Raw genomic sequence first — 22,047 nt, 5'->3', positions numbered from 1 at the left:
AGCCACGATAATTTTTTACCGCGCGGGATTTAAAACACCACGATCCATATTGGCGCGAAGAAAGCGGCTTTCGTATTACGCTAAAACAGGATGCAAGGGATCGATGATAAAACACGCGTTGTGAGAAATAAATGCGGCATTGGAATGGATGCGATACAAGCGCATAGGTATGCACTGAAATTGAAATACTGACGTACGAAGATCCCGCATTCTGCATCTAACGATAAAAAGTGCACTGTTTAAAGTTCTCTTGGGAACTCGAAGAATCTGTACAGGAGGAATCCAGAGACTTCCTTTTTAAGAATTGCGATGGATAACCATATCCCTTTATTTCGTCTTCTCCGACGAATGAGAGGATTTCGTTTTCAATGTAAAATATATCGTAAAATATAACGCCCTTAATTTTAATTTTGTTTAATGCTATATCTAGTACCTTTATTTTCATAATAACTTTAGCGCAACATATAGTGGCCGATATAGATAAAAATAAAGTTTAGCGATAGGGAATGCGACAAGCACGAAGACGACGTGATAATCGTTGCGATTGACGAAAAGTACAATTTTTAGAAAAATATTGAAATTTCGATATAAAATTACAAGTTTGCAAACCTCTTACTAGGGACATGCGTACTATTCACCGCGAAAACAAAACACCAACCTTTCCCTATGCGTTCCGTCACGCTCGGAGACCTATCAGAAACGCACCTGGCAATCGATAATGGTATAAAGTACAAAGGTACCGGTAAGCTTGAAACGGACAAACAGGGTTCCGAAAGGGGGGTAAAACTCGAACTCGAACGTATAACGATTGCTCCAAATGCAAACTTTGTTCAACAATCCCGTTGATTCTACCAATGATCCCGTTTCGAGCACCTACTAGAGAAACGCTTAGTCGTTCGTGTTTATTTTAATTAAATGAATATTCCGTATGAAACTACTCTATTATCGAGATATGAACGAAATAAATATGATTTCATCGTTAAACGTATTATCATTATGATTCAATTGGTTGTCACAATAATTCTTGCCACGTTTTAACGTCTATAGGCATAACATTTTGCAAAATGGTTATATCGGCACACTGAATTAAACTTTTTTATCTAACGGATAAAAGACGAAAACATCTTGTTCAGCGAATGGATAACAAGTAAATTGAAGTTGTAAAGTAAGTTATTCGGGTGACGGTAAAAGAACGCATTATACATTATTATCGATATCGTTGATAGAAAATCTTAATCGTTTCGTATCAAGTAGCAGCAAATGCAACGTATTTGAATTGCGTTATCTCCAACGATTGAATTGTAATAACTGAATTGTATTATCAAAGAAACTAAGCAAACAAGTTTTACATATTTTTAGGTACAACATGGCGGACCGAACTATTCTACGAGGAAAGATTCATCGAGGATCGTGCCATTTTAAGAAGTCAACCAATCCGATTTGGAGTGAAAACGGGCATATACACTATGCTAATTGACGAGCCACGATCTTTCAGGCAATCGGAAAGAACCGCTCTAATCGACAAGTACACAAATTTGGTAAAAGTGGGCATGGACTTTTTAAAGGTCAGCCTACAAGAATTGGAGAAACTTGGACCAATCTACGAAATGTGAATATCACGAAAACCAGTTCGCACGGCACTGTTAATTTCCCTATTTGTTACTTGCAATTTTACATTTGCCGAAATCCGGTGCGAATTTGCCGAAAAATCCGAACAGAATTTGCTAAATACATACGCAGAAGTAAAAATGAAAATAATATTTTTTTAACTATACCTACGTAATAAACTACAACATTGTTGTTGTTGAACAATGCTGTACTCCTTGATACAAAATAATTGTGGCCTATGCAAAAAAAGAATTATAGTATTTTGTAATTGAATTACAATTGAAATTTCCATACACGAAGATTGATAACGAGTTCGCAATCTTTAATTTATCGATCTTACGCTTCGAACATCTCCGCTATAAATCCTTTGTACTGTGTGTATACAGCGAAGAATGCTTTTACACGGTTCGACGCGTTAGCAAGCGGTGTTGCGATCAAACGGCGTAACGTGCTCCTATCGATGTAATTACGTGTATGATCGTTGATAGGTGAATTCAAAGGTTATCCATTTACGCAGTCTTCGGCACGATAACAAAGAATGAAAGGAGGATTTAATAAGATAGTGAAGCGAAACACAAGACGCCAAACTAATCGAAAATCAACGATTCCATTACGACCACCTGTTAATTATTTCAAGTAAAAGAAACGCACGAGTGGCATGTTGACCAAGGAGTCTCTATAAAAATAGTCTCTATAAACGTCACATTGAAATTTGTATGTATGTATGTGCATGTATAGACATTTTGTCGCGCACCGTCGCAGCGGGTACACAACGTTACCGAACGCGGCGACAAACACGTAGCGACAAAGTAATAATGCCCATAACTAGATGTGCGACAATCGTGCGCCTTTACTTACATAGAAATCTATGTACATCCGCAGGCTTCCCCACTCTGCCACTAGAGTCATAGCTCCGAATCAAACGCAGATGCAACGATATTGCACGAAAAATGATTTAATTTTCTCTATTGACATTTTCCTTTCGATCTATCTATCTTCCATTGCTTTCAAGCTATGGTTCCACTCATTTGCGTTCCAATATACGTATACATGTTAAATTACGTATAGACTGGTGAAACGCGCGTGAAACGTAAAACACTCGCGCGACGGATTATAAAGACTTTGCGAAAACGAGGTGAAATTTTCGTCGTTGTGCGATATGTCGTCGTAATTAGAATTTGCGTAGGATGAAGAAAGTGCTCGGAATAATATTAAGGAAAACAAAACGTTAGCGCCGCAACTGTAAAACGATGATTATTATCGTGATCACAGCGATAAAAAAAAAATTGAACAAATTACTTCGACACGAGCATGGTAAATCCTGGGAATCCTGCAAGGACTCGTGCCGTTTGGTAGCAGGGCGTGGGAGACCGTCGACCAGCTGCTGCTGGATGTTGCTTCAAGGACCATTACACAATGGGACTGTATAGATATATGAACGTGCATGTTAAATAAGAAAGTCACGTTTTCGTGGGGTTTTTATGACTTTTATAGCTTTTATAGACGAGGACGAGGAAGAAAAGAGAGGAATCGCTTTTCTTGAAAAAAAAAAAGACACACCCCTGAGTTAATTAATGCAACATTAATATCTATCCGCGAATTTTTTTACGATCGAATAACGATCTATTAAATGGAAAGCAACCAAAGAGAACGGATTATCGCGGGTCCATTAATCATTAATAATAAAACACAGCCAATCAACGTGAAACTGCAGGAAAGGTGACAAGCGATCAATTAGTTGTTTGTGGAAGCGAAGGTGGTTGATAACTCGTCGCGCGGCATCCACCAATCCGACGGTCGCGCGCACGCAAACGAATATTTATCGACTGCACACGCATACGCAGCACACTGATGCGAGAAGCGAAAAGAATAAGAATACAACTAAGCGACGGGACGCGACGTTCGGCTGCACTCACGCGAACAAGTTGGAGCCGGGTTCGTAGCGTGCGCGCTGGGATTCGATAAGAACGCCGTTTCTCACTTTCCACTAGCGGCAGGCGGGAGGTTCTTGCTCGCGTTACAATTATACGTAAACCTGGAGAGAATGGTAATTTTTGGAAAATTTTCACCGCGCTACAACTTGGTCACGACGATTCGAAACATGGAAATAACACATAAAACACCTTGCAATTCGGAATTACATTATACATTATACAGTACCGAAAGAATAAAGTCGATTCGTTTTAATGGAACGTTAGCTTCGCAATCGTGGCTTTCGATTGTTCCGTCTTGCGAGCATGTAATACGAATCAACAAGCGTGTCTACGAGGAGGTTCTTCTTGCTTTCAGATACAAGGTAAGGCTCGCTGACGATGTGAAAAATGAATCAAGCCAACGTTCCACAACGTTAATTGTAACGTTGTAATACCATTTACCTACGAATCTCTTACTGCGGATAACGTAGAATATACGTAGTACATTCGTTGGTCGAAATGCATGGAAAACCATACAAATCGATACGCAATTGCGAATCGTACAAACGACGTTACGATTCATTTTTCGCAAAATTTCCTGATCTTCGACTCGCAATAAAGTAAAAGCAAAGCGCAACTAATTTCGTCTACTTAATTCGTACGTTTTTTACGTTTTCTAAAAGAAAAAATTTTATTTCAGTTCAGAATACCGAATACCGACCTAAACATTTCACAACTAACCCTGTCTTTCGATCAATTTTGTTTAACCTTTTAAGAACTCACTGATAAATAAAATATTTCTTCGTTTCATTAGATACTGTAACGTTTCATTTATCGCACAGATATTTATCAAATTGTCATAAAATTATTTTTCCTTTATTTGTGGGATTTATGGGATATTAAGAGATCGATGCCGACGAAATTTTATGAACTAGTAACATCAACGAAACGTGGATATCAAGATATCAAAGAAATAAAGAGACACGATTTTCCTAGTACGTGTTACGATGCTCGAAAAACGGCACCTACTTGAAAGTTTTTACGCGAGTTTCTGAAAATAGGAAAATTCTGCAAGTTTGTATAAACAGGTTCCCATGAACGTTCACCAGCAGAAAAGTTATTAGTCAGCCGGCGATTAGCCTCGTGTAAAGCATTCGCATTACCGTGGCGCTCATTGCCATTTATCAGGAGAAAGAGTGACTGTGTACAGTGTACACAGTACACAGTACGCTCTTATGCCCGTGGAGAAAGACTGGAAAGAGGGAGACAGAGAAAAGGAATCGAATGATTAATAGATACGATCGCATTGACCTAACGTAGAGCGAGCCTTTCGCGTATATTCGCGATGCTGATGTCGCTCGTCTTGGGAAAAATCGGCATATCGATGCAACGCGACGAAGAAATACGTAACAAGAATCACTATCCGTGCTCGTGCCGCGGGAAATAATCGCTTTAGGCTAATTCGAATCCGCCTGCGTGAAACCATTTCCACGTGTCACTGTAAGAAAACAGCTTCGCGGTGGTCTTCTCGCCACGAAAACAGTCGCTACTTTTCGCTCTCACCTTTTTTCCCGCCCCAGGTCGCAACAGTTTCGCTTGTCTATCACTGGCCGCGAAAGATTGTCGGCAACGATAGCGAATTAAAGCGTATTTCTCTTCGGAGGGAGCACGCGTTTAATACTTGTGAGAAAGTTGCAAGTAGTTGAATAACTTTTCGTTCGTCGTTAGATTGCGAAATACTGATAGCATCGTCGTCGGTATTGTGTCTCTGAATGAAGAGGATAAGGCACAAGTATACTGGAAAATTATTGAAATAAGACAAATCCTTTGGAAATTCTATTTTACCATATGTAATAATAATACGTATAAAATAATACGATTGTAGAGGTTTGTGTGTAGAGGATGGTTGGTCGGTGAGATTTAATGGACGAGGAGATTGCTGGTTGTTGAAACCGTCGAATATATTTAAAATGACAAATTAATATACGGATAATGTTGGCGAACTACTAGCCGATTCGCTAAGACAGTGTACAAGTCGTAAAATAGGATCTGACTAATGACTCGTTAATTAGATCGCCGATAATTCGTCGATAACTGGTTGATAACTGATCGACGACTGACTGTAACTCATTTCCTTGCGACCGCGTCCGCGTATCTATACTGGTCGGGAGAGAGTCGGAAAATTCAAATTCGTTTTTTTTCGACGGTTGCACGTAGCGGCGACATTGTTTTGCTCGGAGTTTATTTATACTTAGATTAAGTGTATCCTAACGATCTTGATACTCCGAGGCAAGAGAACAACACGATTTGAATCGACCTCTAACTCATGTGCCGCTACACGATAAAGTACCAGAGCAGTATACAAGTAAAGTATATATTTTTAAATATAAGTATACGCGTAACTTGTGACGTTATAAATGGCCAAAAAGCTTCAAAGTATCATCGCGTGAACTCTTAAAATAGCGATAAATTCTTAATATCGGCAATTCTGTGAAAACTTGTATCGCGTTCGATCCAACTAGACGCTATCGAACATAGATTTCTAATCAACCGCGTACAAAGATCCCTGCTGTACTTCCTATCCATCGAAAAATTCCTTTTCCTGTGAGTCGAGCTTCTTGGAAATCTACATACTGCCACGCAGGATAGATCCTTTGGTGCTTTATAAGGGCTCGTGGCTGTCCTGCCATTGACTGACGGCACAATCCTCGATTCTTGCACGATACTGAGCAACAGCACGGATCTCCGAACGTCCACGTAACTGGCAGAGAGAAACGGAAAGGACGGAAAGAACGGATAGACGTACGGTAGCCAAAGACCTTAATTATGCGGTTTTACGCTATGCGTCAACAACAAGGAGAAAAGGGACGATACGGAGGTTAAGACGAATGCAAATGTCCGCGTGGCGTATAGGCTAGGTCGGTGTAAGCGACGTACAGCCAGAGATCTTGCCCTTTTAGTTAACAGATGCCGCGAGATACCGACTATCTATCGTCTTTCTTCGATGTCCTGCCTCGACTTAAAGGAGAAAACGGAACGATCGGAGAACAGGAGGAAAAAGTATCGGTATCCGATATCCAGCCATTCGAAAAACACGCGTGATTCGTGCGGTCTTTAGTAGCTCGTGGAAAACCTGATTGGGCACCAATCCGGTTTCATCACAGTAAAATCGTTAACGACAATCGCACATGCATGAATTATCGTGGATCAAAGCGAACGACGACGTCCTTGCCGGGGGTAAATTAACGTGTAATTTTTGCAAGAACGAAATCAGTCAGGTTTTTACCACAGGATCGTCAAATTTCCACGTTTCTTGATCAATGTCCTTAAGTCCTAAGCTAGCTGAGTGAACGGTAGAAAAGACGCTTGGCGGACTTTAGTATCATCGTACACGCGTATCTCAAGTTGCATGTGTGCATATGTGCACGTGTGCACGGAAGGCTCGTGTGGCCCCTGAATCGATGAAAGGGAACGAAGAACCGGTTACAGGTCGATCGCACGTCGCATTCTAAGCCGTGCCTGATTTCGGCTATCTCTAGTAACTATTCTATATGTGATATAGAAGGGCCGAATACCGACATTGAAAATCTTAATCGCAACGACTGTCGAAAATTTTAAAGGATCTTACGACTTGCAGCCACGTTATATGTATAGTACGCTACAAGTACATAATTAGAATTGTCTTCTTTGATCAGAATTCTGTATTCTGTATTCTGTATTCTGTATTCTGTATTATGTATTTTGTATTCTGACAACGAGCGAAATGACAAGAACGCTACGTGATATTTTATATTATTGCGTAGCACTAACGATTCTAATGCGAGATGCTCTTCTACACATAGAAAATACCTATATATCGTGCTTAAGTAAATAAAGAGATATCAATTATATTTCGAAATAATAAATATTGCGTTAGTATAATTTGAATATAATTTATAAATATAATTTAAGTGATAGAGACGTTTCAAACGGCAATAAAAATATAGATATAGAAAAATAAAAAATATATATAGAAAATAAGATATAATAGACAATGAAAGCATATGATAGCAACTTTTACCTTAACAAATGGATAATATTTTCCTGAGCCAAGTTCCCCAGACTTGACAAACAAAGTCAAGAAAGCTATTTACTACAGTGATTTATTAACTTACCTAATATGATTATATTAATATGATTATTATTTTTGATAATTATTTCGTTAATGTCATAATTCAAACTCCTGCCGATGAACATTTTCAAATTATTATTTATTTCATTGAACAAGCTCTTATTTAGGAGAATTTATATTATCGTATAATGTACGATGTATAAATTTATACATCATCGGTACAGAACGTGACAGAACAATTGGGACATGCTAATTTTCTACACACCGAATATAAATATAATATTAACACAATCTCCATTTTACTTGATTCGAAAACATTCTATATTATAAACTATTCGTTCGTTTGAATTGAATTTTTAAGAAGGAGCAAAATGTTAACCTATCAATTGCGAGTTAGGCTCGCGAAAGTGAATTGGCGCAGGGACGACGAGCGCATGGTTTTGTGTGAAAGCACGTCAAGTCCGGGGCGAATCGTTTCCTAAGGAGAGAGAGAAGAGAAAGCCTGAGAACATAAGAACGGCGGGGATAGTCTGCAGAACTGCCGCCATGCCGCATTCAGAATATCTCAACGCCAAGTAACAGACTCGAGGCGAGGTCCTCGGTACGCTCTCGGAAGCGACTGCCAACTTGTCTCGATCGGAGAACGTTCCAGAACGTAATCCCGTCATATCAAATCCTTTATTATACTCTCCATTTTTTTTTCTTTTTTTTTTTACCCGATAGATGCAACGTCTCGAATAAAAATCGCGTCAAGGTTAAAATTTCGAAAAATCGATTCGCATTAATTCATATCGATTATCACCGACAATTACTAGCATAATAGCTAAATGTAAGATTAACAGCGGAAAAGAAATGTGAAATATGTATTCAATCAAAATAACGTATTTTAATGCAAAATGATACCGAAGAATTCACCTTTGTGTATAGAGGTTAAGAAAGGTATAAAATGGAATTTGTTATGCAACAGTGTCGAATGATCGGAGTTTGCATTTGTCTGCGTGTCGCTACTATTCGGTTTTACCAACTTTCTTTGGTCGATTGCCCTGTACCGACCGCACGTTCTTCCCGCCTAAGTATGTACTGTACTAAGGCCTAAGACAGTCTTACGTCATCGCCTACACAGATTTACGCGGTACAGAAAAGTGAAAATGAAAATTCACGATCAGGAACGTTCGAAAGGTTTTAAACTACTCTGCATTGTTTACATTTTATTCTAGATACGCATATTATTATTAATTTTATTGCATTTTTATGCGAATTATACTAACTTGGAACTCGATAAAATCTTACATTGCAAAATCCGATATCGTCCTTTTTAGCCACATAAGCTACAAGTTTCTTATCAACGTATCATATATATAATCAACATATATAACTTGTACTCTTCTTACTCAATTGTATTATTCAATTATTCAAATATTAAATATGCATGAATTACATTTAACGCTAATGTTAAATTAATAGTGTTATTTACATTTATTAGTATTGTTATTTGTATCGTAATATGTATCTATATTACGTTAGATCCAACGAGAATGTACATACATACTTTGCGAAAAATGATTTACTTTCTCATTTGTGGGTGTCTAACTTACAAAATATACGTATGTTTCTGTATTTATATACAGTGATGTGAACAAATTTTCGCAACTTCTCGTCGTGTCACGATAAATAAGAAAATATGTATATATATGTACTAAGTACTTTTATTATTTGTTGCTGTATATTACTTTTTACTTCCACTGTATCGTAGAGGATCAGCCTGTATGAAAAATCAAATAGAATTGACAACGAGCTACCCGCCAATATGGCATCGTTTCCAATATGGCGTCGAGTCATTTGCCAATACTGTTTTTCACTTTGTTAACTACGAACAACTGCCGCAATATTTATTTAATCGAGTCTTTAAGGAATAGAGTCCTTTCTGTGCTGAGATATATTTAATATACTTAATAATTAATAGAATTGTACATGAGAAGGCCCTCTAATATAACTACATGTTTTTTATTCCTTTATTTATTGTAACGTAATGAGAAGTTGCGACAACTTTTTTCATACCACTGTACATACATATAGGAAATTTGAAGGTGCAGAAATATACGAAATGCACATACACGTATATAAGATTTCTGCTTACGTTCCATTGCTTTGGTACTTGGGTTTATAAAAATATCAACTAGCGGTATAGCGGAATTAGCGGTATAAAAATAAGACGATAACAAGCAGAAGTTTTTAGGCCAAAAATTGTCGTATATAAGGGAAAATGAAAACTGTCGTTTGCGAGAAAAGAATGAAAAGAAACGGGAACGCGATACATCGGATGTTTACGCGCACACAAGGGAAGGAAGACTCGTTTCCTGGAAAGCGGGGTTGGGCACCTGTCCCTCAGGGACTAGCAACTTTAAAGTACACTCTTATCGATGATATGGAAATTGAGCACCACTGTGACAGTAACATAACCACTAACCACGTGTATTCGAGCAGGCTAACATACATATATACATACGTGAAGAATATATAAAGTACTGAAATAAGTTTCTTTTTAGATAGCAATAAATAAGAAAATAATTCAATTTTCACATGTACATAGAATGAGAATTTTAATCTCATGGGTGAAAATAATAGTATTAGTATGTATTTTTTAATGCTAGTATCCTGCATGCGCGTATGAAAGACAAAAACAAAATGAAAAGGAAGAAATTATTGACAAATATTCGTTTGGAGAAATAAAGAGGCGTTGAGCAGCAAGAGAGAAGGGAGAGTACTACAACCACTGACACGGTCAATATTTTTGAGACAGGTAGTAATTGAAAGCAAGCACGGCAATGTCCGACATCGCTTCGGAATACTAATTATACGAACGAAATCGTTCGTTAATCTTTCAACGGTTTGACCTCGTTGATCAAACGTTTTATAACACGTTTCACGGAGGAAACGTTTGAAAAATATGCCGAATGTCAGTTAAGAGCAAGCGTCTAACGCGCCGGCGCTCAGCGTTGTTTCGTGACCTGTTGCCTAGCAGCGACATGTGGGGAACAATGACTTCAAACCGACTCCTGACCGAAGTGCGCGTAATATCCTCGAATAAAATGTGATATTACACTTACCGGACACCGCAGGAAAGAAAACAAGGATGAGCAGAGGCAGAAGAAAACACGCCATCGATGCGTAATCCAATTTTCGTTGTGGCAACATGATGCCGTGAATTTTATCCACACACATCGAGTAGACACACACTCATCGGGACCCGGGCGCACACACTAGAAACAACCAACACTTCGGTGCACTTCAGTATAAAATCCGCGTACCGTCACTTGACCACGCACATCGTCCGAAATCTATGTCACCTCCGATACGTCCAACAAAAATGTGCACACGTTCACGCGAGGCAATACGAGAAAAAAGCATGCGGCAACCATATACGAACACGACCGCGTCCGAAACACTTCTGGGATCCCTATTGTTCGCTTAACGCGCTGAAAGTAGTTCCTCAATGCGCGCGCACCTGCCTTCTACAGCTGTATCACTCCGCCACCATAGGATGGCTGACCACGCGAGCCAATAAAGATGCAGCTCGAACGGAACGAGGCCGTAGCGCGCATTTATTACACTTTAGCTACACGATAACTTATTCGATATTCAATTCAATTTTTTTATGCTACAATCAAAAATAGGACGTGAAGTAATTCTTACTAATATCGCAATGTCGCTCGATATTATGATCGATATACGGACAACATCGAAAATTAAATTTCATTTGATATATAATAATGGTTTTATTTCATACATTATTGTTACAGATGCTTTGAAATAATATGGTTATACATTTTTACAAATGTAAAAGTATTATCTACTTAAACAAGATTTCAATCAATCATTTCCATCTCATATATATCTCGAGCTAGTGAGTCGTATCTTTTGTCCCTGTTATAATATAGGTATTCTTAATCAATTGTCTTTGTTACGGTAGATGATAGGTATGATATAGTACTTGTAATTAATTCCATCTTTTCGCTGCACCACTCTGCGTGTGAACGAACAGTCTAACGACGGCGATTTAATTGTTTCGTTATCAAGGTTGTTAATTAAAGCATCCGCACGTGTAATAACGAGGTAACCATTAAGCTGCTTTCTTGTTATTTCGTGTCTTTCTTTTTTTTCAAATTACCATTGAACGTGTTTTACTCATTGTCAGTTTCACGAATTCGAGTCGCAAATGTGAATCGAATTCCTGATTCTCGACCGGATTGAAATCTAACACCGTGGCGCGTGATGCTTCTCTAGAATTCAGGCGGCAAACGGAACGCAACGAACGTGGTCAGTTATAAAGTACCAAGACGCCGCGCCGCGCCACGCCGCGCCACGCCGCGCTGATGTGTATGAAGCTTCGTCAAGTACTGGCCAAGCATGTCTGATCATTAATTAACCTTCCAGCGGTTGATTGCGTGTAACGCGAATTTCATCGGCAGCGTAGCAGTGGTCGCGGCAAACGCGGCTGCTGCCTTAACGAATACAAATGCGGAATTATAATTATAATTCGGTGCCCTCTCCTTAAGTCCATTCAACGGACCAAGACTTACGAATTGCTTTCCCCTTTGTGTTCCCGAAGGCACGCAAGATACACGCAAGAAACTGTAAATACGATGGTCGTTAGTTTTTATTAATGGGACGATTAACACCATCATCGAACCACCAACATCCTCGAGCGATGCATCGTCGCGTAAGATGAAGAGCAACAGGGTAACAGCATTTTCGTTTGCTCGCATATTATTATGACCGCATATTATATTAACTGTTGATGCTTTGATTAAAAGACCCTTGGTTTGTGCATATTTTATGTTTCCTTGTTAAATTAAAATAAAGATCGAGCCTCAGTTGCTAAAACGATTCAAAATAAAAAATAATGTAATTTATTATTTCTTGTCTTTTATTCCTGTGAACAGTAGCGTTTCATCGCCTTCTTCTTTGATATACAGTAACAATCATAACGCTTTATCTACTCGTTGGATTTTGATTTCTTTCTCACGGTTTTAAATATAGTTAAGTATTTCGTTAAGAATTAAATTCTTAAGACATTTTAAATAAATACGAAAACTAACAATAAGACTAGAACTATTATACTTCCATTCATGCTATTTGCATGTTGTATTCTCATCAAATAAGAGATTTTTAACTTTTAAACGCTAGTATATATGTAAAGATAAAATAGTAGAATTTATTGTACAGAGATTAAAGATCGATATAACACTGACGATAAGTTAGTAATATCCCTAATTAAGCATGTTTTTTGTAACGATATTAACGAAAACATATTCATTAAAAGATTAAAAATTGATATATTAGGTAACTGTTTATAAATTACACGTTTACGGTTTACGCTTTACGCTTTACGCTTTACGCTTTACGCTTTACGCTTTACGCCCTGCGCTTTACGCTCTGCGCTTTACGCTCTGCGCTCCACGGTTTACGCGTGACACCTAGAGCAAACAGTTGTACGTAATGTCGTTACCAGGACAACGCCAAGTATCCAGTCGATAAACTGGATTACTTGGCAAGTTTCTGCGTGAAATCATGTCTGACCCGTTAGCGCCCACTATAGAAGACAAACTAAACGATTTGAATAAAAAAATCACCGAGATCAAGAAAAAGATTCAGCTATCAGGTAAATTTACGTAGATAAAAGATATTGTGGAAAATAGTAACGTTACGGTCTGTTTACTTAATCTGGTCTAATATTCACATATTTGCTACGACGTTTGTAACGTCGTTCGTATAACGTCGTTTGAGAAAAGAAAACAATTCGCTGGCGTTTATTTCCCAAGCAAGTTGCCGATTGCATACAGAGATACATAAGAACACGTTTAACCGGAAAGACTACAAGTTCAAAAAAAAAAAAAAAACGTTCGTGTCACATAAGTGGCTTCTTCAAGAAGAAAAAAGAACATTTCTAGTGGCATATCGATATATACTAGCTATCAAAATGCTAATTACAAAGTGAATATTCCAGCGAGCGTTTCTATTAAACGTAAACTAGCAAATATCGGTCCGGTTCGCGAACTCGCCAACTCGAGCATTTGTATAAATTATTATTTCCCATCTTACGGCATCTATCCAATGGTTTTTTCGTTGAAACATTTTTTATTTTACCGTCGTATTTTGTTTTCATTTTGATGAACCTTCGCTCAAATTTACCATCGCGGATATAGCTAATGTTTATTGGTACAATTGTGCTATGAGTAATTGCAGCGATAGGATGGTCGAGATGTTGGTGACAACGAATTCAGGTTCGATAACGAATCCACGGTCCACGGGATGACGAATGCCAACGTAATACACGATTCGGATAACTCTCTCGATAACTCAATCAGCAATTCGCTCAACGACTAACTAACTAACTAACTGACTCGTAATCCAAATGAAACTGCCTTTATATAGTCCTTTTCCCACTCCTTGGGTTAATCTCTGTTTTTGAGGAAAGCTGCACAACTATTTCCTACTTCCGTTATTACACGTCCCTCCCGTGACCGTGGGTACGTTCGGTGACTCATTAAGTCACCTCGAGCCCAAACCCATCGTCATAAACCTTAAGTACCCGCATAACTATTTCTTCGTTTATTGTTTAAATGTCGTTGTCGTAAACATCTGAATTGGGGTATTGGGTTTTTCCGAACATTCTAAAGAAAGGTCCCGATGTCCTTTCATCTCCGACGTATATGTTAAAGTTAAACTTGACAATCAAAATTTGACTTCTTGATCGTCCGTCTGATATTCTTTCGAGAAGCTGTTGATATCGTAGTAATAGTTGATATAGAGTCGATATAATTGGTTATAGTATATGTTCGACCGCTTCGCAGAGAGACGCGTTCACGAGACGCGTTCACGAGACGCGTATAACGCGCCAACGAGAGTCGTAAATTCTCGTTACGATATATGATAATCGACACCACGAATCAGTCGATCCCCTATTTCGGTTAAGATAATAGAGGTATTTGAATGATTATAAAGCTGAGCCAACAATGATTATAAAGCCAACAACTTTGAAGAACGTGAGTGGTGCGCGTAGAAGTGTTTTCAGGCAAAAGTAAAGAGCAAGTTGAGATGTATTCTGTTCGAAGGGATGATAGCAAGTAAAGTTATGTTTTGTGACGGCGATATTTATACGGAATTAATAACACTAGGTTTACGGGCGTTTCGTATATACTTATCTCTACGAGCACCCGTCAAATTGACGGGTAAAAAAGAAAATACACATTTTTCTTTAAAAAATCGATTTATTCGAATTAAGTCCGAAAGGAACAATATTAGGCTTCACGTTCAAATAAATTATTAATAAATAAAAAGTCTTTTTTTAAATTATCTCCCACCAACGGTCGGTCGCCGGTGGAAGAGGCCGTCAAACATGGGAAAAACCCGCTTTTCCCGTATTTTACCTGAATGAACGATAATCCTAAGGAGCTTCTCGACTTGAAAGATGTTTTATGGCAATGTGGCAATTAAGGGCCCTGTTAAGGACCTCGTTAAGGGCCTTGACGGTAAAGTAAAAGTGCTAAATTTTATGACAGTTCCTTAGGCTTATTGAGGGTCCGATTAATTATATTTGTACAGCTGGAGGCCGTCTTGAGCGAGGGATGGATTTTGGTATATCGTAAGGTCACGGGACGTAACGGTATAAATAGATGAAGTAAATCGTTCAATGGTACTGTAGCTAAGATGGATAGGTTGTATCATTAAAGAAAAGATTATCCTACGATCCTACGTTCTTAGCAGTCATTTAAAAGGACGGTAATATAACTTAATATTTTCCTTAAACAAGTTTGGTCTCTTGTTCTTTGAGTTATAAACTTTTACCTTGGATAAACATTTTATGGCTAGATATTCATGAGAAATATCTAATATCTCGTCGAACGAAGTCGATTTGTCATTTCGACGCGACACGATATTCCTTAACTGTAGATATAGGTACGTAAAGCCGATATAAAAAATCGTTAGTAAGTGTTAATAACTAAGTATGTGTCTTATGTTGGCAGAGGGACAAAGAAAAGCGACTTTCGAAGAATACGAAGCTAAGAAACACGAATACGCGGAGAAAATCGCAACTCTCAAGCGAAGCGTTAAAGAACTCTACGTAGAATATGCAAACATACGGAACGTAATTATGGAATGCGACGATTAAAAAAACATTGATTAAGTAAATCATTCGGCGTGAAAACGTTATACATTTGTGTGTATGTTTGACGTTATTTCAGAACGAGGGGAAATCAGGGGGCAAAGTTCACGTAAGCCGCAAATCTTTGGCTTGTGAGAAAAAACGCAATTTAGATGAGACAATTACTAAAATGCAAGAGGACAATATACGCTTAAGAAAGAAGCACGATCTAATTAAGTACGAACGTAAGAAGGTGAGCAACGCGATATCAATCTCTTAAAGATTAGACTAGCGCGAATGTATTTTATATCCATAGAAGCGTAAATATTCCTTAGCGACAGCAGAGACTGCACTCGTTGCTGGATGAATATAGTAAATTAACGAGCAATAAGATGCAAAAGATATTTAAGGAGAAAATGGAGAATCCGTTGCGAAACGTGAGTTAGAACAATACAGATAAACATCGTCAGAGCATCCGTTAGAGTTACGTTTATATGGTGACAGAAAATTGTTAAACTGGAAGTACGTTTGGAGCGTATCAGGATGATGCAAATCAAAGCGAACATAGCACGAATGAAATATCGGTCGATGTGCTCCGATCTGAAACAGAAATCTGTGCTTTATGCGTCTTCGTTGAAAGGTCTGGAAGATGAAATAAAGGAGCAAGAGAATGAAATGAAACGTCTAGAGGCAAGGCATCGTTTCAATTGTATCGAGATAATTCCTTTCTTTTGTAAGACATAAGGCGGATTTAATTATTTTATTATTAATTTTGTTGATTTAATTATATTATTATATTACATTATCTATGCACAGAAAGCGAAAGAAGAAGCTATTACGTTAAAGGATAATATGCAGGAAACATTGATAAAGGAAGAAATCGAGGTTACAAATTGTAGCAAAGAGCGTCATGCTGTCCTTGAAGAATACAGGTATGATCGATGAAAGTTGAGGTAAATCCGTGTAAAATCTGGTGAACAATTTTCTTTTTTTTTTTTTATTTAGTTGTTTACATTCACAATTTGTCCGATTTGGACATTTGGTAGAATATGGTGAACAATGATGAAAAATATTCTAGAGTAGAGTGCGAAGGCCGCTTATTCGTGCACTAAAATATCGATCTGAAAATGAGACGAGTTCTTAAAGTATCTTATTCGGACACAATTCTTAGATTTAATCGGCATTTAATCGGCAGTAAATTAAAGGAAAATGTATTACGACCAGGCAACGCGTGTTAGAGCGGAAAACGGAACTCGAGCGTTTGGAAAAGATGATATTCCATTCGCGTCCGCGAGATGATTTTGACACGCGTGGAGAAAGCCATGTACAGCATGCGGAGGACATTACCAAGGACGAGGTGACACGACTCGAAGAGACGTTCGCCAAGCTCCGCAGTGCCACCGGAGTGTCCAGATCCGAAGACGTTCTGAACCGGTTTCTGGGTCAGCGAGCGACTAAGGATAATCTGCAGAAAATGCGGCTGGCCACGGAGCAAGAGAAAATGGCTTTAGAAAAGCAGAGACTGCAGCTTATCGACGAAATGGAAATGAGAAAGTTCTCTGAAACGAAGGACGCGGAACAGTGAGTTTCCACCTGTTTCTATATATTCGTCAAGGATATTGTATTGTACAGACACCGTGTATGTCAGAAATGCGGAAGAAACGGAGAAACTGAACCGTCGCATCGATCAACAGCGATCGCGCCGATTAAAAGCAGACGCGAGAAGGCAGAAGGTGGAAGATCTATTGCAAGGAATTACCATGACACTGTGGAACGTGTGCAACAAATTTCGAGTGAGTAATTACAGCATCTTCTCGTAATATTTCACTAATTAATGAAACACCGTGTTATCTAATCTTTTGGTAAGAGAAGCTCTATCAATATAGAATTGAATTTCTGAAAATGTTCATTTCGCAACAGAGATGTTGCAAGTTTTTCATACTGCGAATTGTATAAATTAACGTGAGAAAATTCTGATGGCACTGTTTCAAGCCGCCAATCCTATACTATTATCCTATACTATACTTGAAAGATTTTCAATTAACGTATATTCGTTCGTGAAATAAAGAAATATGTCGATGAATTAACAGGCCGACAAAATGAAATCTCCTGTAAGCGGCTATGTGGTGTTAAAATGGTCGATGGAAATACCATGTAAATTCCTAATTAAATTAGTAAAAGCAGATTGAATGGTGGTCACCAGAATGGAGACGCTTCGAGTTTCCATAGCCATTATATCGTCTCTGAAGATTTAGCACCGCCGACATGCGAGTCGTTGACCAATCAACTTCCTTGAACAATCCCTGTCTGCAATTCTCACCTTAAGAAGTTGCTGTCCCACCGCGTTAACACCTTCGAACCTGATCGAAAGTAAACACTTCGGTAGCACGTCGAACCACGAGAAAATCAATTATTGATTCAATCGATCTTGCTAGTACGTGCTGCCCTTAGTCGTTAACTCGTCCTACGATCTTCTTTCGGTTCTCTTACTAGCTGTAGCTGTAGCTGTACAAATATCCAGGACAAAGAAGAAACATCTTCTCTTAGAAACCAACACCACCCAATAACAATAATTTCTTCCAGAATTATAATAGCTTTTCTTTAAACAATATTTCGCAGGATAAAATCTGCTTTATCGCAGGAAAACCGATATTAACGTACTAGTACTAATCGAGAGATAGAATATAAGATAGAATATAATAATAATATAACGATATTTTCTCGCATCTTTCAGGATATAATCGATACGTTGCCTGAAGAATCAAGCGAAATTCAACACCCTTTGCAGCTCCTAGATCTAATAAATGAGAAGCTAACTAATACCATTGAAACTTTCGGTGGTCAAGACAAGTATTTGCAAGTATTGCAGGAAATATCGATTGACAAGGTAAACTATACGTTTTAACTCGTTAAATATCGCAGAAATAGTTGCCAAAAGTGTAATTAAAAATAAAGTGTAACAAAATGAATCTCTAATTTACTATTTAGAAATTATGGATCGTAAGACTAAGTCGATAGTCGATAGTCGATAGTCGATAGTCCAAGTTCTTTCATAATCTAAACACTTACCATCGATAATGAATAATATTTCGTTTTAAGGAATTTCGTCTCATGTTGCTTGTATAATCGAACGGTTATTTATCATTCTGGAAACGTCTAGATAAATATTAATCTATTGGTTATTTAGTTGGAAACAGTATCGATTACGACTAACTCAGTGGAGGGAAAAGCAGCACGCATGGATGGAGGGCCACTTTTCCCACGATTTCCATCCACCATGACACCGGCGACGTTGCTTTCTGAAGACGAAGAGGATATACCAACTAGAAACACTCTCAAGAAACAGGCACAGCAACTGGTTGATATTAAAAGTCGTCGAAAAGCATTTACTTTCAGGAAATGAACTTTCTTATGTATATTAGTATATTCGTCTAATTTTATGCCAACAATTATCCTATCCTGATATATACTCGCTCAATTTTATTTTCTACGTACGTTTTCCTTTAAGATTAACAATAATTTATATAACAGTACTATAAGTTGAATATAAACAACATTATTGTATCGTTGTATTGTTTATTATATTGTTAAACAACACTATTACATTCCTTTAACATCCCCTGCACGCATTTTAAATTAGTAACTACATACTACTGACATCTAGTACCTGGTATACCAACTAATAGTATATAATCCAATAATATCGCTCGACGATAGATTTATTCCATGCACTACCGTATCGAAAGAAATCCTCTAAAGATTCACGGAATTTCAAACTTCTGCCATCTCTCAGTCCTTTAAGCGCTATGCTTTTATTCCTGCTGTCCGCTGATTTTTGACATACTTGTAAGTACGTATTTACAAAAATTCGTACTTGCGCTAAATTTAACGAAGATGGGTAAAAAGCGTAAAACTCGGGATGGAAATAGCGACTCTGAATACGATCCAGCTCCTAAACATCTTCATATTGCTCACATCAAAAACCAAGAGAAACGTTTAATTATTATCTTAGAAAACGCTCAATTAGAATCGGTTAAGGTAAGGTTATATTTTATTCGTAACTTTTAAAATATATTCTAAACCTGTATTATTACACTTTGTCTTCCTGAACTTGTATCAATGAATTTATTTATCGATTAGTGACAGAATTTTCAATTCATTATCAATGTAATTGTATTCGGGGCAGATACGTATAAAAGTCATTAAGAAATTGGTTTCATTGTAAACGATATAATAATTTTATAACGACCATCTTTATTTAGGTTGGAAATAGTTTTCAGTTATTGAATTGTGATGATCACGTTAATATATTAAAAAAGAATAATCGTGATCCTGGCATGTGCCGACCAGATATTACTCATCAATGTTTATTAATGTTAATGGACAGCCCATTAAATAGAGCTGGACTTCTGCAAGTTTATCTCCATACGGAAAAGAATGTTTTGATAGAAGTAAATCCGCAAACCAGGATACCAAGAACGTTTAAACGTTTTGCTGGTCTTATGGGTAAATATAAACGATGAATTTCTACGAATATTGAATAAATACAAAGAGCATAAGAAGAAACACGATAAGTCACGTTTTGTGTTTTACAGGTGAGCAGTTGTAAAATTCAGTATGTCGATGAGCAATCCCATGTTACTACGATTGCCTCTGTATATGATTTTAAGGCTAATCCATAGTTTTGGAAATATCGCTTCTTGATATAGCTATATTTCTGAGATTTTTACCAAACCTTGTCGATCTATTGATTGTTTTCAAAAGGCTTCACATTTTTAATTGTGTCCTATTAAAATGCTCTTTTCAACGATGTATTTTGGCTGCATTTTTAAAAATGATTACTTATCAGGTGTTTGTCCTGTGATCTCTGTACAAGACTGTGTTTTATATTAATTTCTCTCGTATTTTGCAGTGCAATTGTTACATAAATTCAGTATTCGTGCCTCTGATGGTCCGATGAAATTATTAAAAGTAATTAAAAATCCAGTTACCGATCATCTGCCAGTTGGTTGTCGTAAAATTGCAATGTCATTTAGCGCGAATAAAGTACAAAATCCACGAGAATTAGTTCCCCCTGATGAACCAATAGCCGTTACAGTAGGAGCAATGGCACATGGACAGGTAAACTTTACAAGTGTCAAATACAATACATCGTTATATGTTATGTCTTATTTAGTTTGACCATTTTATTTATTAATAACTGAAATTACAGGTAAAGCCAGATTATATAGAAGATACTATATCTATAAGCAACTATCCACTATCTGGTGCTTTAACGTGTAGCAAATTATGCTCCGCATTTGAAGAAGTTTGGGGAATAGTATAGTAACAAATTGACAGTATACGTGCGTCATTTATTTTTCTATTATTTATAAGCAACTTCTGTGTAATTGTGAATAAGAATAAAAAAAGAAAATAAAATGACGTGTGGAAATAAATAAAAATATTGTACTTTCATATAAAATTGTGTTATATTATGTATTTCAAATATTATATCACGTTTCTATTGAAATGTTTATTTACTAAGTATAGAGAACTATAGAGAAGTAAACATCGCATAGTGTTACGTAACACTCAATGGAAAATCCTAAACAACATGACTCATCAATATTGGTTTTCAAGCTATTGGTTCATCCCGAAGACTCTAACAAAAGTACACCAATCGCTGGTCGGAACGTGATAAAGTTGATGGCAACCGGAAGGATGCTAACGTGTGCTGCATGTACACTAACATTGACTCCTAAATATCTAGTTTCTTTCTTGACTTTCGTATTTCATTACGTCATCAAAGCCAAAATGGTCGTTAATCTTAAGTATTTGGAACACTTTTTTATCTTCTCGTAGTTTCCTTTTTTAAAATCACAGTATGTTGTTTTCTTAATGTTGAGATCTGTCGTTTCTGTGATTTAATGCCTCTATTCGAAGTGACACATTTTAATCATGTAAATTACTGGGAGGTGACAGTATTCATCTAAGAGACGCCATTTTGTGATTTAGTGCCACCGCTTGTTGTGTCAATGTACATAATAACATCTTGTTATGGATATCAATTCAAATTGTCGCAAAACCTTTTTTTATTTAGTGTTTCTTTAACTATACAATTAGTGATATGTGATATACTCTATAATTGTCCAATTGACTACCGTAGTCAATGTCATGAGTTTGTAGACTATCGATGAGTTATTTACTTTATGACATTGATAGGATTTTAGATGTTTAGTAGATTATTTGTCCAAGTGTGTTATTAACTATGCTTCAAAAATTTTGTT

The 22,047-nt window shown here is 37.4% G+C and overlaps 3 protein-coding genes across 3 annotated transcripts in view; 2 read left to right on the top strand and 1 right to left on the bottom strand.

The window, feature by feature from the left end:
• Positions 1 to 11,075, bottom strand: part of N (neurogenic locus Notch protein) — a 182,879-nt gene extending 171,804 nt beyond the window's left edge. Inside the window, exon 1 of the mRNA XM_069112802.1 lies at positions 10,740 to 11,075. Within this exon, the coding sequence (XP_068968903.1) occupies positions 10,740 to 10,854 (115 nt within the window). The 5' untranslated portion in view covers positions 10,855 to 11,075. The remainder of the gene's footprint in view (positions 1 to 10,739) is intronic.
• Positions 11,076 to 13,179: 2,104 nt separating this feature from the next.
• Positions 13,180 to 19,181, top strand: LOC138180180 (outer dynein arm-docking complex subunit 3). The gene is made up of 10 exons (XM_069113755.1): positions 13,180 to 13,294; positions 15,660 to 15,781; positions 15,879 to 16,031; positions 16,114 to 16,215; positions 16,283 to 16,468; positions 16,595 to 16,710; positions 17,003 to 17,359; positions 17,427 to 17,571; positions 18,513 to 18,665; positions 18,966 to 19,181. Exons 1-10 carry the CDS (start codon positions 13,204 to 13,206, stop codon positions 19,179 to 19,181), a joined length of 1,641 nt encoding a protein of 546 aa, XP_068969856.1. The 5' UTR covers positions 13,180 to 13,203.
• A 378-nt stretch (positions 19,182 to 19,559) lies between these two features.
• Positions 19,560 to 21,134, top strand: LOC138179661 (ribosomal RNA small subunit methyltransferase NEP1). The gene is made up of 4 exons (XM_069112688.1): positions 19,560 to 19,816; positions 20,041 to 20,284; positions 20,691 to 20,899; positions 20,991 to 21,134. Exons 1-4 carry the CDS (start codon positions 19,673 to 19,675, stop codon positions 21,102 to 21,104), a joined length of 711 nt encoding a protein of 236 aa, XP_068968789.1. The 5' UTR covers positions 19,560 to 19,672; the 3' UTR covers positions 21,105 to 21,134.
• Positions 21,135 to 22,047: the final 913 nt, after the last annotated feature.

This window comes from Bombus flavifrons, chromosome 5 (assembly GCF_040668555.2).
Source record: "Bombus flavifrons isolate JBK064 chromosome 5, iyBomFlav1_principal, whole genome shotgun sequence".
NCBI classification, from domain to species: Eukaryota; Metazoa; Arthropoda; class Insecta; order Hymenoptera; family Apidae; genus Bombus; species Bombus flavifrons.
This window is presented reverse-complemented; position numbering and strand designations above follow the sequence as displayed.